At 37.5% G+C, this 21,880-nt stretch overlaps 1 protein-coding gene across 7 annotated transcripts in view; it reads right to left on the bottom strand.

Annotated features, from left to right (window-relative positions):
• Positions 1 to 21,880, bottom strand: part of AKAP9 (A-kinase anchoring protein 9) — a 187,756-nt gene that overhangs the window by 94,290 nt on the left and 71,586 nt on the right. For all 7 annotated transcript variants that reach the window (XM_039526343.1, XM_039526344.1, XM_039526346.1 and 4 more), the window contains 7 exons: positions 18,586 to 18,741; positions 16,208 to 16,405; positions 12,386 to 14,833; positions 10,251 to 10,464; positions 5,578 to 5,657; positions 2,592 to 2,730; positions 1,631 to 1,728 (listed from right to left, as the gene is read on the bottom strand). In XM_039526343.1, coding sequence (XP_039382277.1) covers positions 1,631 to 1,728; positions 2,592 to 2,730; positions 5,578 to 5,657; positions 10,251 to 10,464; positions 12,386 to 14,833; positions 16,208 to 16,405; positions 18,586 to 18,741 — 3,333 coding nt within the window. The remainder of the gene's footprint in view (positions 1 to 1,630; positions 1,729 to 2,591; positions 2,731 to 5,577; positions 5,658 to 10,250; positions 10,465 to 12,385; positions 14,834 to 16,207; positions 16,406 to 18,585; positions 18,742 to 21,880) is intronic.

The raw sequence follows: 21,880 nt of genomic DNA, 5'->3' as shown, positions 1-21,880 counted from the left end.
GAATGAGCTCAGAATGAGAATTTTTACTTTATATTAAAAGCTCATGCTCTGTTTACCTATAAAATATTAGCATATATAAGGTGCAGATAACAGGAATTCAAGTTAGCTTAAGGAAGAAGAAATACTTTACTACTGGTCAGATTACCCACAGACTATTCTTTTTACACTTATTTTTAAAAATATAGGACATCTCTCTTTGAGGTTATTTGAAGTTTTTCTCTCTTAGAATTTAAAAATCGTTTTTTAAGGCTACCGAATTTGTTCATAGGCAACAGTATAGGAAACTTATTTTCAAAACATTTTGATTTTTTTTCATTTCTATTTAGATTTATCTGGTTAATCTTATTTCATAATATGTTGTCCAACCTATGTCCTAAATAGATCAGGCCAATGCACAGGATATTTGATGGGTCATTCTTTAAATAAGATTATCCATGAAATTTTACATTATGTAATTGCTCGATTTTATACATCTACCTGTGCCTCCGATCAAAACTGGACATGTTGAGCCTGGTGCCAGGGGAGGATGCAGCTTGGAAAGCGCAAGGAGAGGTACCTTGAGCCTCTGAGCTTCCTTCTCTGGCTGCAGCCTTTCAAAACTGCCTTTCTCTTATTGGCAACTGCACATTACTGCCCAGTTTTGGCCATCTGCTGAGGGGTTGTTAGTAAGCAGGATCTACTGTATATACTAAAAATGGCTGAGCTATAACCCATGACTGAACTATATTTATTTTCTGCAAATTTCTAAGGACCAGACTTGGCAAAGTACTTGTTTTAGGAACCATATGCATGACATTAATTACAAATTAATTACAAATTTTAATGAAACTACTTTCTTCGGGAAGGACAGTTAGTACATAATTTCCAAGAAAATGTAAAAAATAGCACAAAACCTGACATTTTGTGGCTCCATATTAAGCAGCAGGACAAGATTAAAAATGGGGATATTTGAAGCTGAACCCAGCATCCACCTCCATCAGTACTACTTTGGTTTTGGTAGCTTTCTTGGTTTGGACATATTAGAATGGAAGAACAATGAATTCTGAAGAAAGTTTACCAAGGAATGGCTGTACATGGCCGATGATTACGGAGGCAGCAAAAGCTTTGATGGTGAGATTAAAATTGCTAGTGATGGACATAAACTGAACATTCAGCCAGGCCACTTTAAGGACCACGCCAAAGAATAATTCAGGTGGCACTCGATCTGCAAGGAGGCCAGGTCCATTGGGATATGCCAAGATGATGATAAAAATATCTTGTAAAATCATCTTGAAATATTATAAGAATGTTAGTGTAACTTTTTTCACCAAGAATACCAACTGAGTTTTATATGACATAAAACATCACATTTAAGAGGGTTTTCCATTTAATTTTGAAAAGTTCATTTCCCCTTCTTAGATCCAGGTGCATTACACAGTCATTAAATGGTCTTTATATAATTCTGCAAAAACTTGCACGTGCTTCATTTTATGCTTGAAATAAATGGGCCAAGTGACGTTTACATGCACAAATTTAAATATAGGCGTGTTTGCAGGATTGGGACTTAATAAACAAGAAACAGATGGAATCCACAACCAGCATCTGGTTCGCATATCCACTTTATAATCGTATGGAATTGTAAATAGTCTACCTTTTTACAGTCGCTCATGAACTGTATATGAAGTGCCATCAGCCTGTTGTATTCTTCCATTATCTTGCTCAGAAGAATTTGCATACTTTCTTGCAAGGCTAAATTACAAAGAGAGCTAATGACATTTTCATCAAATTCAGTTAGTGTATCATTACACACTGTATTTTTAATTAATCAACTTGCTCACAAATTCTTAACTGAAGAGGATTATCATCATTACTGTTATACTACTCCATTATTGTAAGTGGGAGAGGGGCTGTACAAATTTTGATGCACTTAGTATGCATGTGTTTGTTTATAATTTTGGTAGGACTGCTTAGCTTCTCTTGTTGTATGAGCAGAAAAATCAATCTCCTCACATTATCTATCTGAAAGATCCACTACAATAAGCACAGGATAGGACAGCACTCACAAAATAAGAGTGATACAGAATATTGAGGCATCTTGAATGCTGATTAATTGGTGATGTAAATATGCAACTGAATCGTTTGCAGAAATCAAAGGGGTGTATAAAAATTGTTGAGCAGACATATTAATACTGATTTCAGATCAGTGATCTCCAAACTGTGGAGCACACCCCCTAGGGGAGTATGGAGGAACGTCTGTGGCAGCGCAGTGGGTCCTGGGCCAGCCCCCACAGTGGGGCGGGGAGTGCCACCCTGCCCCTCTCTGCCCTCAGCTCCTGCTCTGGCCCCATCCCCAGCCGCAGTTGTGGCCCCGGCTCTGCTTCCGGCTCAGCAACCGGCCTCTACCCCCCTCTCTCAGCCACAGCTCTGTCCCTGGTCACCGGCCCAGCTGCAACTCCACTTCCGGCCCAGAGGGGCATGGACATATTCCAGTACTGGTTACGGGGGATGCGAGAGGAAAAGTTTGGGCACCACTGCCTTAGATTATTAATTATAAATACCAGAATATTAATATAGTGTTGTCAGCAATATCTAAAAGTTACTATATGTTTTACCTTGAGCTTGAATTCTGTGCGTTGGTAATTCTATGTCAGGTTCCTTTCTCTCAAAAGTAGGAACATGGAAAATGTCTTGTTCTCCAGGACTAACTTTGACAGGACTTGAGTGTTGTTCACTCTGAACACTGTAGAGAAGCTATATGACAAACAAACAAAAATATCAAAAATAAATAAATATAGTTTAGGCTACAGCAGATTATTTATGATTATATTAAAGACAACAGGCAGAGGAAACAAAATAGAAAAATAGCATCCATAAAGCAGTATCTTTGGGGTAATAACTTCTGTGGAAATAGTTGCATACACCTGTTTGCAAAGTTTTTAGATGATAAACGACACTTAATATTTTGCATTTAAAAAAAACAGTGGGAAGTGGGGAGAGGGTGGTTCAGAAAAAAAATACTGCTTTAGCATTGAAACTGACACTGTCATGTCTTTTAGGTCTTGTAAAATTAGCGCTACCCTGTTGTGGCCCACAGGTCAATGCATATTGCACCATACCTTCACATTGACTTCCTGCTCCTTTGCTGGTGAGAAGTGTCCTGTATTGTAGAATACAATCTACGAGAATGCTATAAAAGTGTTTCTAAGATTTTTGAAGAAGTCATTATCCAATCTAGTCTCAAGAATACATCAGACTAGCACAAAGAAAGGGGATGGCGTGAAATGCATCTAAACACAAGTGAAAAGAATGCCTCAAGTTTATTGGTGCTAGATTGTCCGGGATGAAAGGCATTTGAACATTGAGTTGGCTGAAGGAAAAAAAAAGATTTATCCATATAGCATCTGAAAGCATTGCTATACTCCGAAAAAAATGACTACAGAAACAGCAGTGCAGGGTTCCTTGTTTATTGACTTAATGATTTCTAAAATAAATATGCTTAACTTACAAATAGAAGGATAGCTTCTCTAACTGCCAGCCATACACACTCAACCTGGAAACTTAATGTGAAGCTGTGTTCTTTTTGGCTTTAACACCACTAATACTAAAGCATCTGCAGTTGGAATTTAGTTAACAGTTCCCTTGATGGTGTGTGTAAGTCATAATGAAATCCACTTCAATCTCTCCCTATATTTGCTCCCTAGTACTAGTATAGCATGAATACAATTCAATAAAAACTTGTTTAGTCAGGGAAGTAACTCTGACTAACTTCATATGGAGAGGAGTTTTTTGTACTAAGAAGTGTCATTATCTCTTGTTTTGACCATAAATCACTTGAATGTCCTGTACATAATTATTTCAAATGTATAGCAGTGCCAACAATTTTAATAAGTACTCCCAAAAGAGAAAGAAGACATGATCTCTGTTCAGAGGAGATAAACTAGATTAGACATTATGTAAGGAGGTGGTCACAGGACAGAAGGTAGGAGTAAGGAGAGGAGGAATACAACGGTAATATCTATACAATTATGTGATTACTCTGCTAGAGCTAGCATATCGACTCAAAGTAAAGAAGGCAGGACTTTGGGTTTTTTTCTTATATTCAAAGTAAATATCTAGCTTGGCCAGTTTCATGTAAATTGCCCAGTTTTGGATGGCAGAAGATAATGTACGTACATCTTTGAATTTTTTTTAATATCACAAGTTTGGTGATAAAGGTAACTGTGTTGACATCACAGACTTCTGAAAGGCATTTGACTTAGTCTGCGTGACATTCTGATAAAAAAAATTAGCACTGACAAAAATCGATGCTGCCTATATTAAATAGATTAAAAACTGCTTAACTGACAAACATCAGAAAAGTAACTGTAAATGGGGAAATCATGATCTTGGGTGTGTCTATAGTGGGGTCTTGCAAAAATTTGTTCTCAGCCCAATGCTAGTCAACATCTTTAGATATGATTTGAAAGGAAATACACATCAATCCTGATAAAATTTGCAGATGACATAAAAATTGGTGAAATGGTAAATAATGCTGGGAATAGGTCAGTCACAGAGGATGACCTGCATTTCTTGGTCAGGCAGGCTCATTTGAACAACATGTGTTTTAACATAGCCAAATGCAAGGTCATACATTGAGGAACAAAGAATGTGGGTCATATTTCTAAGATGGGGGACTATATCCTGGAAAACAGTAACTCTGTAAAGGAGACAGGAGTCATGGTTGATAATCCTCTGAACAGGGACTCCCAGTGCGATGCTCTAGCTACTATGCCTACAGTTTTTGGACATATAAGCAGTGAACTACCAAGAAAGAGAAGGAAGGTGGTATTACCTAGGGATATAGCATTAGTAAGACCATTACTGGAATACTGTGCCCAGTTCTAGTGTCCACACTTCAAAAAAAATGTTGAAAAACTGGAAAGATTTCAGAAGAGTTACAAGAATGACCTGAATCATGGAAAACATCCCTTATAGTGAAAGACTAAAGAATCTCAATGTATTTAGGTTATGTAAGAGAATGTTAAGAGGTGATTTAGCACCTATTTAGGGAAGAGATTTCTGATAATAGAAGACTCATTAATCTAGCAGAAAAAAAGCAAAACAGTTAACCATTGGAACAATATACCAAGGGACAAGGTGGCTGCTCCATCACGAAGTCTTCAAATCAAGATGAAAAGATATGCTATAACTCAAACAGAAGTTATGGTCTTGATGCAGAAATTACTGGGTAAAGCACTTTGGCCTGTGTTTTGCAGGAAGTCAGACTAGTTAATCATAATGGTCCCTTCTGGCATTAAAATCTATGGATCTATGATTTTTGGCCATTTGCAGAGGTTTACAGAAAGGCGGCAAGATTTCAGAAGCATTATATACAGAACATTGTGGGGAAAAATACAGGAGTTGAGGAAATACATGAAGGAAAGAAAAATGTTCTGGTTTCTCAGTCTCAAACTGAAGGATTACTGACAGAGGAAAAAGCTCTGATGAAAGTTTGTTGGGGTGGTGAGAAGAACTAAGAAGAAATAATTCTATCAATATGTAAACAGTTCTTGATTTTCAAAATTCCTATGTAAAAAAGTTTCTTTGACAAAGTCTTACCTGTGTGAGCCTAAAGCATTCCTCAGACACTGCCTTGCTTAGCTTTTCTATAAGCATCACTGTAGATTTGCCTTCATCATCTATTAATACAGATTATTAATATTAACTTATTTATTGTAGCATGCATTAGATGTCACACACTTTTCAAACAGACAACAAGGTTCACAATGTGGACAGACAGACAAATAGACAGATATTGGGGGAATGGGAAAGGAGATGTTGCTTACCTTGTAGAATAACTGCAGTTCTTCTAAATATTTGACCCTAGGTGGTCTACTTCAGGTGTGCATGTGCCCCATGAGCCCATGATTGAAGACTTTTGGTAGAGGTTCCTGTTTGGTCCACACATGCGCCCTAGCTAACCTTGTGCCCCTTACTAAGGGCAGCGTCAGATGAACTACCCTCAGTTCCTTCTGTATTACAAAGTGTAATGGAAACAAGACTCCAAAAAAGAAGGGAAGGGTGGCAGGTAGCGTAGCACCAACAAGACTAAAATCTCAAAGGACTCTAATTACTGTACAAGTATCCTCTCCTTCTTTGAGTAATTTCCCTATCGGTGCGCCACTTCAAGTGACTCCTGAGTTGCATTCCTTAAAGGAGATGGGTACTGAGGAACCCAGTCTGAGGCTGTTGTAGAACTGCAGTACCAAACGCAGTGTCTGCCCTAGAGGCATGTATTAGGGCATAGTTTAGAGAAAGTGAGCACCAAAGACCATGTGGCAGCTTTGCAGATTTCTGCAATGTGTGTTGTTAGGAGTAAGGCAATGGAAGTAGATTGCAATTTGGTGGAATGCTCATAGGAGGAAGCTGAACCTTAGCAGCCTCTTAACAAGAAAGTGTCCAGCTGAAAACCCACTTGAATAGTCTCTGGGTCAAAACGGGAGCCTCTTTAATTCTGTCCACATAAGAGACAAATTGTCTTGGGGAGACTCTAAAGTAGCGGTTTTCAAACTACTGGGCACCTCCCTTGAGTTGGATGCGAGATATGTACCTTTAAAAAAAAGACTCTCAGCCCCAGGTGGCCGGGGCTTGTGCAGAAGAAAAGACAGGACTTCTTGCCCCTACAGATGTTCGTGAGATTTCTCTGAAAAAAGACAGGGAAGGAGCAGATGCATAGACATGAGCCCAATGTTATTACCACCAAAACCATCTGTCGCAAGTAATCTGCTCCCATGAGGTACAAAAAGAGGAGAGATCATCTCCAAAAGGAGGAGGGTGGGTGGAAGGCAGGATGATGCAACTGTAAATCCAGATAATGGGATTGTTCATGGTCCTCGATGAAGATACAGTATCAGAATGAATCCTTGGTTGACGAAGATGACTGTGCTGTGACAGTCATAATGGCTAATGTTTTTCCATTCTGGAACCTAAGTTTTTCCTGGAAGGTTCTGAAGGTCTATGGTAAGCTGGAAAATGAGATCTTTGATCTGTCTGTGACCTGCTGAATCTCCTTTTATTTGCAAGTGTATAAATCCTTAGTGGGTGGAGAGTAACTCTTAAATTCTTTAGGGAATGCAAGGACTCATCCATTGATTCACTGGATAGCCTAGAGGTTCCTGATAATTATAGCCAGAATGCATGTCACATGATAACTGCTGTAGAGACGGAGTAGGCTGCTGTTAACAGCCGCATCAAGAGAAGCCTGAAAAGAAGTTCTTGCCAGGAGCTGGCCTTCAGCACTGGTGGCCTGAATTGCTCTTAGTGTTCCTAAGGCAAATATTCAATGAAGTAATCAAACTTTGAATAATTTATGTGGTTGTATTTTGCAACAAGCAACTGGTAGTTGGCAATCCTGAATTGCTGGGGGTAGATGAGAAATACTTACAACACAAGAGGTTCAACAATTTTTGTTCCTTGTCATGCAGGATGGTTTTGCCATGGTATGGCCTATTATGCTCGTTCACTGCATCCACCACAAGGAGATGTGAACCACCACATGTGTGAACAGAAATTCTGAGCCGCTAGCAGGGACACAATTCTTTTTATCTGTCCTCTTACAAGTTGGAGGTATTGTGGCCAGGCTTTGCGAAATCATCTTGGCCAATTGAAGTGAAGTCTTATTTATGGGCACAGCTACCTGGATGGAGGAAGCAGTGTGTAGGATGTCCAAGAGTCTATGCTGGATCTCCTGTAGCGCTTCTGAGGGGACTTGAAGAGTGTCAGCATGAGGTCTTGAAACTGATTAGAGTAATTCACATGTGATCAGAGGCAGGGGGACATGATTGCTTCATCAGGAGAGGAAGAAGAGATATTTATTTGACCATCAGCAATGTTCTCATGCTCCTCAAAGGATTCCTCCTGCAGTAGAGAATGAGATAAAGGAATGGGAGGGACAGGAAATGGTTACTTTTGATGTTCAGCATGTGGGTAGCTGGATGCTCTGGAAAAGTGCTGTTGAAAAGCAGCCAAGGGATTCCAGTATGGTCACTGAGGGGGGCAAGAAGGAAAGGCAAAAGATACCCAAGATAGGTCATACCAAGAAATACGTGAGATACTCGAGGCTGTTTGTGTCTTGGGATCTCCTCTGAACAGACTTCAGGGGAGGCTGGTCTAGGCTGGTAGTCAAATAAGCCTTGGACACAGATATGAGAGTCAAAGCTGCTTTCATCCCCATAATGAATGGGAAATGCAGACAATAGTGTAACTGCAGGTTGTCCATCCATTCCAGTGGGTACCAGGGAAGCAGTCGGTACTGGAGAGGAGTGAAGTACCGTGGTAGGTGAGACTGTGGTACCCAGAGTCTTCTCGGGTCTGTAAGCAAGGGGAATTCAGGTTCATTGGATACAAACAGGTCCCTAGAAAAGCTATATTCCTGCAGTACTGGGTGAATTTGTGTGGAAACCTGGCAGGGCTTGCCAGTAGAATACAGTGGTAGTGAGGATTATGCCGGGTGCAAGGATAACTGTCAACCAGATTGTACTGTTGATTTGGATACGGTACACAGTGAGGAGGAAGTGGAGGCCATAGACATTACTGTCTTCCTAGCTGTAGAATCTTTAGAGAATCTAGCATCTTGACTGTGCTTGGATGGTACTGGCGCAGGCTTTAGCAGTGACTGATGAGTACTGTAGGGCTTAGAAATACCCAAAGCCTTCCACATGGAGGGACCTTTGGTACCAGGAATGCTTGGAGCCTTGGCATACCCTTGCTTGGGACACAAGGTCTTCGACACGACAAGGCTCTTAGCACCAACTTATTTTTGCGATTTAGAGCTCCTCTTGCTAGATGACTTGGTGCTTTCTCTCCCCAGTCTCTCCTGTGAAGGTCTTATGAGTCATCAAGCTGCAGAGGTCGCTGGAAGACTGCTGTACCAGGGCAGGTGGTATCCAGCCCTGGGTCTGATGCAGGTCAGAGGAAGTGCTCCATCATGAGGAGCCTCAGCTTTATTTCCCTGTTCTCTCTATATTTACTTTTGAACCCTGAGCAAATCTCAAATTCAGAAGGAATGTGAGTGTCTAGAACAAGGGTGACCATCACTAACTGGAAAGGGTCCCAACAAGTGACACAATGTTTAAATCCAAGGGAACCAGGCATAAACTGAGGATTTAAGATTCCCTCAAAGAAGGAGACCCTCTGAGGAGAGAAACCCTTGAGGAGGGGTAAGTGAAAGGTCCCAAAAATAAAACACTGAACTAAACTAGTAAAACTAAATACTATGTTAAAACTAAACTAAACTATTCCAAAGGGTAAGTTAGATAGAAGTAACTTCAACAGACACTTTGTCTCAGGCCAATGTGGTTGAGAAGGAACTGAGGGCAGTTCATCAACAATGCCCTATATATCCTTGGTACGGGGCATGAGGATAGCAAGTGTGGATGTGTGAACTGAACAGGCACGGCTACCAAAAGTCTCCAAAGGTGCATGGGGCACATGCTCACCTGAAGAGGATCACCCATAGGGACATTACTCAAAGAAAAGCATATACATTTTTCTTAATATACATGTCAACTAGATTTAGTCAGCATGACAAAAATGGGTCCTTAAGAGGGACTTAAATATGGCATGGTATGTCAATAAGTTCAGGAAGTTGATACTATATAGGGGGAAATATGTCAGAAGGCACAGAAGTGATTGACAAATGAGCAGTCAATGGAGGAGCCATGGGGGGGATAGCAACATGAAGTGAGACACACTCAGATAAGAAGGGAGGGGCAGAGTTATGCAGAGCTTTGAAGGTGGTGATAAACAAGCTTGAATAGTGGATAAGGAGCCAGTGGAGGGATTCAAGGAGGGGAATGACATAATCAAGACAAAGGACAAAGAAGGTATTGTGTTACTACATTTAACTAGAATGATTTCAATACAGAATACAAACCTAAACATTTTTTAATGTAACCCTCTAAAATGATTGCCCTAAGACAAATAGCAAAAAATAAATTTGAATACAATCATCTATTAATAAATATAATCATAATAAAAGTGATAGCTTACATAAGATTTTTCAAAATTATGCTGAATAATACACAGTGTGTACTACATAATGGGCTTCTTGTAGCTTTACAATAATTTGAGTTAAAACATTTAAATATAAAAAAGGAAATATCGGATAGAAGAAACTATATTGTTAGACAACTGAAGAAAATTTTTTCTCCAACTTTTCTGGTCACTTGCTCTCTTTTAAATAAATATTTTTTTCACAGAGAACTTCTCTCCTATCATTTTCAACAAAATACCTGCTTGTTGACCTTTCAAGGTCTGGAGCTCCAGTTGATGCATTTTCTTAAGCTCATTCATCTCTTGTGTATGACTGCAGATGAGCTCCTCTTTAAGGCTGCCGAGTGCATTCTCTTTTTCAGCTTTCAAGTACTCACGGACCTGGTCTACATGAGCTGAATAAACCAAAGAGAGACAAATGCGCTGGGCCTCCATCTGTAGCTGTAAATCAGCCTTTGAATGGAAATACACATATCACAAAGAGTTAAAAATAAGGAAGAAAGTCCAAATTTTCTGTATTTCATTACAAGCTGCTAATTTTATACAATAATAATTTTAAACATGTCCACCCAACACCTAAACATAATATTAACATTTAAACATTTGTTAACTATTATCTAGTTTTTATTTGCAGTCATAAACCAAATCTGTACAATAATTGAGAGATTTCCTAAATTCAAAATATATCTGCACATTTTTGCTCTAGTGATTCAGTAATGTAAAGTATACTTACAAATCATATTTTCCTTTGAAAATCACTATTACTTAGTGAACTGATATGAAATTCAATGGGCATGTGCCAGAGACTATGATGGTGGCATGACAGTTTTCAAGAAAATTTTCAGAGGAATGACAAGTCAGTTAGGTAGTCTGGAGAGAAGCTTGACTTGGAGTAGAAACACAGTCCCAAATTTATTCAGTGAATGGATTAAAGGACTGAGTTCTTAGTTTAAAAGCACAGCTGGTCCCTTCACAAAGGAAGTGAATACCAGATCACGCTGTGTGCTTGACTGGAAAGGCAAGAAATAGCATCAATTCTCAAGCCAGTGAGATAGTCAGGGACCTGTTTATCATTTACATATCAAATTATATTTTGTAAATTTGGATACTTTGTTAATTTTTCTTGTTATTTCAAACCTCGTTTTATTTTTCGTCTCTATTTTTCTACATTAGCACACAGTGCACTGAATTTAGCATTGGACTCTATGCCCCAGATCTTTGGCTAAGACTAAGAAGCATACATCACAACTGAGGAAGGACAAGTGAAAAGTTAGCCTGATATCCACTTTGGTAATAATAGTCATGTGGACTCTTAACAGTAAACTGTTTTAAAACTGTCAAGAAATACATATCATAACCTAAAAAAAACCTGGTCAAGCACAAAGTCTAAGGTATTGGTGCCTATGAAAAACCTAACTTTTGCTACAATATTTATAGAATCACTGCATGTAGATTTAAGGCCAGATTTTGATGCCTGTCTCTGTTTAAATATTAGTAAAATATCTAACTGTTTGCACCAAGCAAGCAGATATAATACTATTTGTATTTGTACCTGCAGTTCAGCATGGATACAAAAATGCAGGCATAATTGCACCTCCAAAAATGGAGGTTAGGTGGAGGCCCAACTGGCTTTTAAGATCTTCTAATATTAAAATATAATATTAAATATAAAAATATATTCCCCTTCCATTTCTCCACTTCCCATCCAGAAAAATTAAACTGAGAGAACATTAATGTAGTGGCAGTGGGTTGTTAAAGGTTCTACATTTTGTTTTGCAAGTTTAATCTAACATAATTAGTGAGAAAGTATAGTGAATTGTCTGCATTCCTTCCTATTTTTTGTTTGAGTGGGTATACTGGAGAGCTGCAGAACTAATCATAAAAAAGGTAGAAGTGTCTTGGAAAAAATAATCAACTCTTTCCTGACCTCTCCAACAAAAATCTAGAAACATTAAAACTTTTACTTTCTTTGAGTAAGATAGGATGTTACAATTGTATTGAAGACAAAATGCAATAATTAGGTTTTGCTTCATAATAATGTAATTGATGGCAAAGAATTTACCAAAACTGAAAGCTTAATTTTACTTTAATATTTTTTGCTGCTTTCACTAAATTTAATATTTTATTTCTTTTGATCTATTCATACATCCATTAAAAAGGAACCCCTTCACACACTCCTTGAGAATTCTTAAACATACAGCTATGAATTAGATCACTCCTATGACCCCCACCCCATTAACCATTAATCAACATATCCACAACAAACAAAAGCCCAGAAGCAAAAGGCATATTTAAAATAAACATTAACTTGTATTAGTTTGCACAGATGTACTCCTGGTAACTTTCTTTATCATACAGGTTTCTATAAACATACCTGTTCAGATTTTAATACATCGAGTTGCTGCTGAAGCTGATCATTTTCATGCTGTGTAATGGCCAATAGTGACGTTTCTCCTTCTAGTCTGTCAGTCATCTGGTGCAGATGATCCAACAGTGATTGCTGCTCTGGATTAAAAATTTGCTGAATTTCCTTCTCTGTTACATGATGATCTGAATCTTTACATAAACTCAGATTATCTTCTCTTACTTTTATTTCCTCACCAAGTTCATTGCTGGGATCAAATTTTAGATTCCGAGTTTGAGACTCTGGTATAGCATCTGCTTGAGCTTTTCTGTTAGAGTATTTTGTCTTCTGTTCAAAAATGTTAACATTTTCTGTCTGACTGTGACTAATTATGACTTCTAGTTTTTTACATTTTGCTAAAACTTGTTCTTTCTCTTGTTTTAAAGATTTAACTTCTTCGCTTAACTGACAAATTTCACTATGTTTTAACTTTAATTGTTCAGAAAGATCTGAAAGTCTCAAGGACAGTTCCACTTTTTCACGCTGGGCTACCTCAAGCTTTTCCATAAGTTCTGTAGTATCTTTCTCAACAACTTCTCCAACTTCAAAAGTTTCTGCTCTGCATATTTTGTCTTCTTTAGAGCCTTCAAAGACTGAACTTTTAGTTTTCAATACAACCAGTTCATAGCTTTGTAAATGCTGAAGCTCTTCAGTCAGAGCCTTAAGCTTGGTTTTATATTCAGCTTCCTCTTTGTTTTTGCTCTCTTCTAAATCAGCTTTTATCTTTAGAAGACAAGCATATTCTTCCTGCAGCTCTTGATAACTAGCTTCAAAATTTTTCTCAGCAAATGAAAAAGTATTCTTTTGCCTCTCAATTTCTGCTTTGAGTTCAATGTCTTGTTTTATAAGCTGCTCATTTTCAGCCATTAGCTTTTCTATTCTTTTTTGCATGTCAAGGTCTTCTGACTTAGAATTATCACTGTCTGTGAAAATCAAATTTTCTTCTGAAGTTACCAAAATATGTTTTAATTTCTCCTCTAAAGCGCTATTTTCATCTTTAAGAAGGTTATTTTGTGTCTCAAGCTCTGTACATTTTTCTTGAAGGCTAACTTCTTTCTCTTTCATTTGTTTCTCCAACAATTCAGTTTTAAGTTGCAACTCTTGAACTTCTTGTTCAAGTGTACCCTTTTCTTTTTTTTCTTGCCTAAGAACATCAATCTCCTTTTGGAGTTCCTGTATTTGAAGAGTCATTTCTTCCAATTTAGAATTTACAACAGACTGCTGCAAATCTTTCAGCTTTGAAATCTCCAACAACAGCTGACTTTGCTTTGTTATTAAGTTGTCCTTTTCAAATTGCATGGCTTCTATCTTTTGACTCATTTCATTTTGTGCTCCTTCTAATTGCTGTTTATAGTGTGTGGCCAAGTTATCTTTAAGAATTTCAATGTTTATTCTGTGCTCTTGTTGTAAGTCTTCTCTAAGTTTGGACAGTTCTTCTTCATGACTAAACAGAAGCTGTGTCCTCAGTCTCTCTAATTCAGCTTCTTGAGATTCGGCCATTCTGTCCAAAACTTCATCCTTCTCTCTTTCTAGCATTTCAAGTTTTATTTTATAATTTGTGACTTCTGCCTCGTGTTTTAATTCTAACTCTTTCCTGAGCTCAGATGCAGAAACAAGCTGAGCTTTCAGATCTTCAATCATAAGCTGGTATTTATCTGCTTCATTTAATCTGCATTCTTTGTCCATTATGGTTTGCTTGGCTCTCTGAATCTGCTCTCTTGCAAAGGTCAATTCTTGAAAAAGATCTTCAATTTGTGTTTGTTGAAGAGAATTTTCTGCTGAAATTTCTTCCAGTTGTTTTGACAAATCTTGCTTTATTTTTTCCTTCTGATAATTAGCATCTTGCAATTTCATATTCAATTCATTAATTGCTATATTCATTAAATGTACTTGATCTTCATTAATATTATCACTTGAACATGGATTTAAAGTTTTCTCCAGCTCTATTTTTTGTTGGGCAAGTTCTTCAATTTCTAATGCATGTTGCTTCATTAACTCTTGTTTCATTTGTACAATCTGCTGCCCATACATCTCATCTAATTCTGCCTGAAGTTGTGCCAGTCTCCTTTGTGTTTCTAATTCCATTCTTTGTACAATGTCAGTTTCAAATTGGCTGTCTTTATGGCATCGCTTCTGTAATTCTTCCACAGTACCCATTAACTGTTTTATTTCATCAGAACATTGTCTTTCTTTTTGTTTGCAGTTAGCCAGTTGTAGTCTCACATTATTTGCCTCTTGATTCTTTTGTACAATCTGTTCTTTTAATTCCTCAAGTAATTTATTGGCATCTGATAATTTTTCCTTCACCTGAAATGCATTTTTTTCTTCTTCTATTATTTTTGCTTTCAGCTCTCCAATTAGTGCTTCTTTTTCTTGTAGTTTTTTATTAGAATCTTCTCTTTCATTTTTGTGTTTCTCCTTTAAAAAGCAAAAACATGCTATATTTTAACACTTGGCATCTCAATATTTGAATGTTTTTAACCTTTGAATATTATACTTAAAATTTCTTCTTTAAAACATCATGTTACACTGTAACCATTTCTAAAATTAGATCTAAACCATTTGCTACTCAATTTCAACAATTTTCTCTGCATTGGGAATAAATTATGGTTCAAGATCACTTTATTTTTTCCAGTGCTGCACTTATATTTCAAAAATGTTTGGCTTAGTTAGTTGAAAGCTATTCTTATAGAATTAGTTTCCTATACAAACTACTTTTCTTCAGAAATTAGAAGTTATAAAGGGAAATATACACAAGAATAACATTTACAATGTGGGGGAAGGTTTGACTTTGAGCACCACCATTAGGGGCTGATTCACCAACCACTGAAGTCAATGGGAGGTTTTTTCATTGATTTTAGTGGGCATTGTATCAGTTTGCACCAAGCGTGCAAAACGCCACTGAATACAAGTAGATATATCAATAGGCCCAAATATGCACTCTTTTGGTGGGTGTATTTCAAATGTCTGTAGAACAGTCAGGAGGTTTTGGCTGGTGCTTCTTTAAAGGGCATTCAATTTTGTGGAGTGATTTCAGATGTCTTCCATGAAGAACACTAAATAAACACAAAAGATATACCATAAAGCATAAAAATACTTCTTGTTTAAGACAAGACAGTTATTCAAACAACTGTTTTTATATTTTCTTTCAGAGTTACTGGCAATTAACATAAGCATTCTAATTCCAGTTCTACCTCTCTCATTCACTTGTTATAAGTATTTCTGCTGTAATAAGAAGTTTATTTGGACATTTTTTCTAGAGTCTAAAATCAAGACCCAAGCAATTCAGCTAGTACTTACTTCTAAACTATGCATACAATATACATTTAATATAATAAATGTAACAGTCTTCGTCTTAAAAAGACAAGTTCCCTTTATAAAATGAATATAGGACGCCAATATTTTCACAGCCTCTAATGAGGAGTTGCACACACATATTTGGTGTTATATTTATAATTAACTTCAAATGAACTGTAATTAGGAAAACAACGTCAAGTCGGGTTTCAGAGTGGTAGCCGTGTTAGTCTGTATCAGCAAAAAGAATAAGGAGTACTTGTGGCACCTTAGAGACTAACAAATGTATTTGACCATAAGCTTTTGTGGGCTAAAACCCACTTCATCGGATGCAGATGCAGTACAGCACAGTACAGCAGATACATCCGATGAAGTGGGTTTTAGCCCACAAAAGCTTATGCTCAAATAAATTTGTTAGTCTCTAAGGTGCCACAAGTACTCCTCGTTCTTTTAACATCAAGTCAGTACTAACAGGTATCAGTCTAGTAAGAAACATACCATTTCATAGACACTGATTCTGTCTTGCAGAAGAGTAATTTCTACTTCAAATTCTTTATTCTTTTTTTGGTAATTCTTCAGTAGATATTCTTGTTCTTCTAGCTGTTGCTGATGTGTAAGGATCTGTTGTTTGGCTTGCAATAAATCCGCAGCTGTACTACTATGGCTGGTATTCCTTAAGGCTTCACTTGCCTGTAACTTACACACAAAAAACACATATGCAGGTCAGAGTTTTCTAAACCACCAATCCTCCCATTTGCTCAGTTTATCTATAAGCAGGGAAAGTCTGTTTGAAATTTGTTAGTCACATTGTCTTCTCTTTTAGTAGCAATGGAATGGTGTTCATCATGTTGGAATAGCCAGCAAATTATTCTTTCATGCTCAGTATTACACTGCTGCTGCTTCCCCCCACAGTCATCAGGGGAGAGATCTTGAACAACTGCTAGGGATGTAACATAAGGCCCAGAAGGGATGGGTGATGCCAATATACTTGTGTGGTAAAAGGGGTGGCTGCCCCTCCATCTCAAGTCGACTGCCTTCCCATTGGCTGGGGATGAGTGATCTGGCTAGCTGATTGGCTCTTGTGTGCCCTCTCCCCCATATTTATACTCTCCTGGGATTTTCAACAGCCTCTTGTTCCTGTCAGTTGCCCTGCCCTCCCCTCTCCTCTTAATTGTATAGGAGTTGTGTTTTTTAGGATGTTGCATGTGTCACTGATCACCTGTTTTGGGATCGTGAAGGAATTTTTTCCATTGGATCAAATTAGCCTATGTCTACTGGGTTTTTTTCACTTTCCTTGTAGCATCATGGAGGCACAATTGGGTTGTATGCAATAGACTTTAAGATTTAATATTAGGAAAGGAATGACTGTTTAAGCTTGTCACAACATGTGGCCAGTGCAAATAAAGGTTAAAAGGGCCAGCTCCCACAGGTAAATGAAATTCAGGATTTCATTGGTAGACCTTGGGCCTATAGGAGAAGGGGAGACCGGGAAGATTTTCAGATTGAGGTCCCCTCTTGGTAATCTCTGCCCTCTTCACTCAGGGTGATGCAGAGAGGATTTAAAAGCAAACTGAATCCTAAGGGTAGACCTGAACTACTGGTTATATCAGGGGTTGGCAACCTTTCAGAAGTGGTGTGCTGAGTCTTCATTTATTCACTCTAAGTTAAGGTTTCGAGTGCCAGTAATACATTTTAATGTTTTTAGAAGGTTTCTTTCTATAAATCTATAATATATAACTAAACTATTGTTGTATGTAAAGTAAATAACATTTGAAAATATTTAAGAAGCTTCATTTAAAATTAAATAAAATGCCGTGCCCCCCCCCCCCCCCCCAACCAGTGGCCAGGACCCGGGCTGTGTGAGTGCCACTAAAAATCAGCTCACGTGCCGCCTTTGGCACACGTGCCATAGGTTGCCTACCCCTGGGATATATGGTGGGAATCCTGTAACTCTGCATTGCAACCCATTAAACACTTGGTATGTGAGAGTGGTGGGTAGGCATAAAGTGCCTCTTCACTGTGTAAAATCAATACCATTGTGGCCTGCTGCTTAAATCCATCCCATATATCCATTGTTCATTTGCAGGCATATCTCAAAATATGTTTTATGGCCAACTAGCACAGGTCAGCAGTATATTAGGAAGTCACTTTGAAGTGATAATATGCCTTGTACCTGCAATTGTTAATTCTCAGAAATCAGTATGTGAAATACTGTAGATTCACAATGCCATGCTCGAAGCTTGTGGAAGTTACCTTTGAGTAACAGCTCAAAATATTAAAACATTTAACTGCAGCACAAATGAATAATGATGAAGCCTCTGTGGCTACCATTATACTCAATCATCAGTTCCTTTTTGAACAAATTAATATAAAAATATGTAACAAAAAGGAACAATGGAATAATCTTCAACCCCAGCAGAGAAAGTAGGGGTGTGACTAAGCCTCTAATAAGACTCTAGGGTGAAATCCTGAATCCAATGAAGTCAATGGGAGTTTTGCCATTGATTTCAAAGATGCCAGGATTTGACCCCTAATCTTTTGAGAACAGTTATTACAGGTAAGTTTTCCTTTCTACAGTGGTTGCAATTAGAAAGCCAGTATTTACCAATAGTTACTATCGCGCAATAGAAGTGAAACCACATTATTTCCTATTGTATTATAGGAAATGAGTGCAATATTCCAGATACTACAATGTGGTAACTGTTGGCAAATACCAACTCTTTTAATCACTGTAGATCTTGGGTCCAAACTTTCAAAAGTTTTCATGAAAGAACACTGATTTTGTTTCTAAAGGAAGTAATACTTCATGGATTTTGTTATCCAAATTGACCCTCTTTCATCAAACCTGATGAAATATTGTTAGCAATAAAACTTACATGCTGAAACTGAATTTGCAGTTTCTGGCTTTGCTCAGTAAGCTCTAAAAATTCCCTCAGTGTTTCATCCTTTTCTTTCCGTGCTTGCTGTAGATTAGTAGTAAGCTGTGTGATAATATCATCTCTTTGTTTGATAGCAGCCTCAAATTCTTGAAGCTATGGAAGGTTAAGTTAGTGCAATTAGTGCAAGTCAAAATATCTACAAAAACATACTAAATTATTCTCATAAAATGGGAGTAAAAAAGTAAAATGTATTTAATGCATGACATCTCTACTCAATAGTGTTTACAAACACGTATGGTAGCATTAATATTTTAGCAATAACTTTTATACCATAAGTATTTAAAACTATTCAGACACAGGATACTGCTTTCTTCCTTAAGCAATTTTAACACAATTTGCCCCCCCACCCACCAAGATACTTTACTGAAGAATGTAATCTGGACTTTATATTGACAAGATATTGCATCTTGATTAAATTCATCAGAGTTAGAATCTGAAACTAAGTTAAACCAGAAGTTCTCTAAAACATTCTTTGACATCAGTATGGAACGTGCAATAAATTGGGACTTCACAAGACAATGAGGAAATCAGATTAAACATTCAAGACTGATACATGGTATATAGCAGACAGAAGCTTAGATGGACACGTGTAATAAAGAAAGGAAAAAGGACAAAATTACTGTTGATGGAAATAAATTCCTTCAGAAGTGTTATAAGTACCTTTCAGCAGCATAGAATCATAGAATATCAGGGTTGGAAGGAACCTCAGGAGGTCACCTAGTCCAACCCCCTGCTCAAAGAAGGACCAATCCCCAACTAAATCATCCCAGCCAGGGCTTTGTCATATATTTTATTAAATTCTATAAACCATGAATTGTACATTATTATTAACTGACACTAATTTTCTTTAAAAAAAATAAATTTTTTGTGGTTTACCTGAAAATTACTTAATTTATTTAAACTCTTCTTTCTACAGCCAGCAGAAGCGTTAAAATGTACATAATCTGTCAGTCATATTCTTAAATCAGTAATCTGCTCCTATATTATACTGTAAATTTAATTTTCTACGCTCTTCTAAAGAATAAAAAGCACCTACAGTTCATACAGGGAGATGTTCACTCCACTGACTTCAATGGCTTTGCAGCCACTTAAGTCAGTGGTAAAGTGGGCAGAGCACCTACCAGCTGTACGAAAACCAGAGCACCAGTAGCAGCCATTTTGTTCCCCAGGTTGACTGAATTTTAAAATTATTTTTACAAAGAAAATCAAAATGAAGTGTTAGCTTCTGGCTTTTCATTAAACTTAGAAAACTAACATCAGAAAGTCAATGGAAGTGTCTACATGGAACACTTTTCTTATAATGCTAGACATTCACCGGTGTACACTGAAGGAAAAGTTTAGTATTAGCACATGATGCTTTTGTATTGTTCTCAAATGTTTTAGCTGAGGTTTAATTCATAATTAAAGGCATATTATTCAGTACTGATAGGAAAGCAAGTGGTTTGTTGTTTTTTTTAAAACACACAGACCTACTCTATATGAGCCGTTTGAGAGAACAGAATTCTGTTCATATCATCCTTTATTGCTTTGAAAAAAATAATCTGCTGAATCTACTAAGGGCCTGATCTTGCAAAGTGCTAAGTGCCGTCAAATCCCATTTTGATAGATCAAGTCCTAAAACAGTTGTTTGTTTTTACACCTTCACTTTCCTGGATGATGCAATTGCTGGACAACCATCTTAATACATAAACAGGCATAAATTGGGCAGTTATATATGCCAAGCCCTTGTACATACCTTGTACATTCTACCAAATTCATGTCCATGAAAAACACATCATGGACCGTGAAATCTGGTCTCCTCTCATGAAATCTGGTCGTGTGTGTTTTTACCCTACACTATACAGATTTCATGGGGGAGACCAGTGTTTTTCAAATTCGGGATCCTGATCCAAAAGGCAGTTGCGGAGGGGTTGTGGTATTGCCACCCTTACTTCTGCATTGTCTTCAGAGCTGGGTGGCCAGACAGTGGTGGCTGTTGGCCACATGCCCAGCTCTGAAGGCAGCTGCCTGCCAGCAATAGCACAGAAGTAAGGGTGGCAATACCATACCATACCACCCTTACTTCTGCGATGTGCCTTCAGAGCTGGACGGCTGGAGAGTGGCGGCTGCTGACTGAGGGCCCAGCTCTGCAGGCAGCAGCACAGAAGTAAGGGTGACAATACCATCCCATTCCATTCTTACTTCTGCGCTGCTGCTTACAGCAGCTCTTCCTGGGCTCCTGACCAGCAGTTGCCACTTTCCAGCTGCCCGGCTCTGAAGGCAGCGCCGCCACCAGAAGCAGTGCAGAAGTAAGGGTTGAGGACATTCATACTATTATCCAATCTGTTTTTAAATTAGTTTTTGTTTATTCAATTTGTCTTTTCTTGAATAGTAAAAAAAAAACATGACTGGCAGTTGAAATTAAAACAGACACATATATTCAAACTGATTTTTTTTAGGAGGTTAGGAAAATAAAAGGCTTTTACGGGAGTTAAGGAAAGTATCTGTTGAAACTATTTTTCAATTAAGATATAATGCATACTACAAAGCTACAGTAAATATAATTTAGTGTGACTGAAAAACATTCTTAAGAATTATTGTGCTACAAACTTAAGGATCTCAATAAAAAGGATACTGTATCTTAAAAAACAAACAAAAACAAACAAACCAGAGTTACAACTGTCTTATAAACTTTCAATTATATATGTTCACTATCTTTTATTTCACTGAAAAGCAAGTGTTGGCAGCAACTAAACAGAAGAAATTATAACTCTTGTAAAATCCATCAAGCACAAATGGTACAAGATACAGTAAATAGGAACTAAGCAAGAATTAAAATGTATCAGTGCCATGGAAGATAAGTGGTCTTTCAAATCATTCATATGCACTGAAAGACAAAACAGTGATAACCTATCCCTTTTTTTATTTATAGGGAATGCTACTTAGAAGGATATCCACATTTCACCAGAAAATTACATATCCCTTTCATAGATTTGCTAAAATAAAAGGAAATCTTTCAAAAATAAACAAAAAAATCCCACAGGGATGAATACAATTAAGACTACTTAGTTTAAAACAAGTTTTGTAAACCATGATCCAACAACAAAATTTTATCTACAGTAGAAACTTATAAAACAAAGCAAAACATATGAGCACACGTGCAGTATACAAATCAACAAAAGGTCAAAGAAGAGAGAGACAAATGTGAAATAAAATACAGACCATGAAAAATAAAACTATGCCTTAAATTTCA

The sequence above is a fragment of the Mauremys reevesii genome, linkage group 2, assembly GCF_016161935.1.
Source record: "Mauremys reevesii isolate NIE-2019 linkage group 2, ASM1616193v1, whole genome shotgun sequence".
Lineage (NCBI taxonomy): Eukaryota > Metazoa > Chordata > Testudines > Geoemydidae > Mauremys > Mauremys reevesii.
The sequence above is the reverse complement of the archived record's forward strand: the minus strand, read 5'-3'. Positions and strand labels throughout refer to the sequence as shown.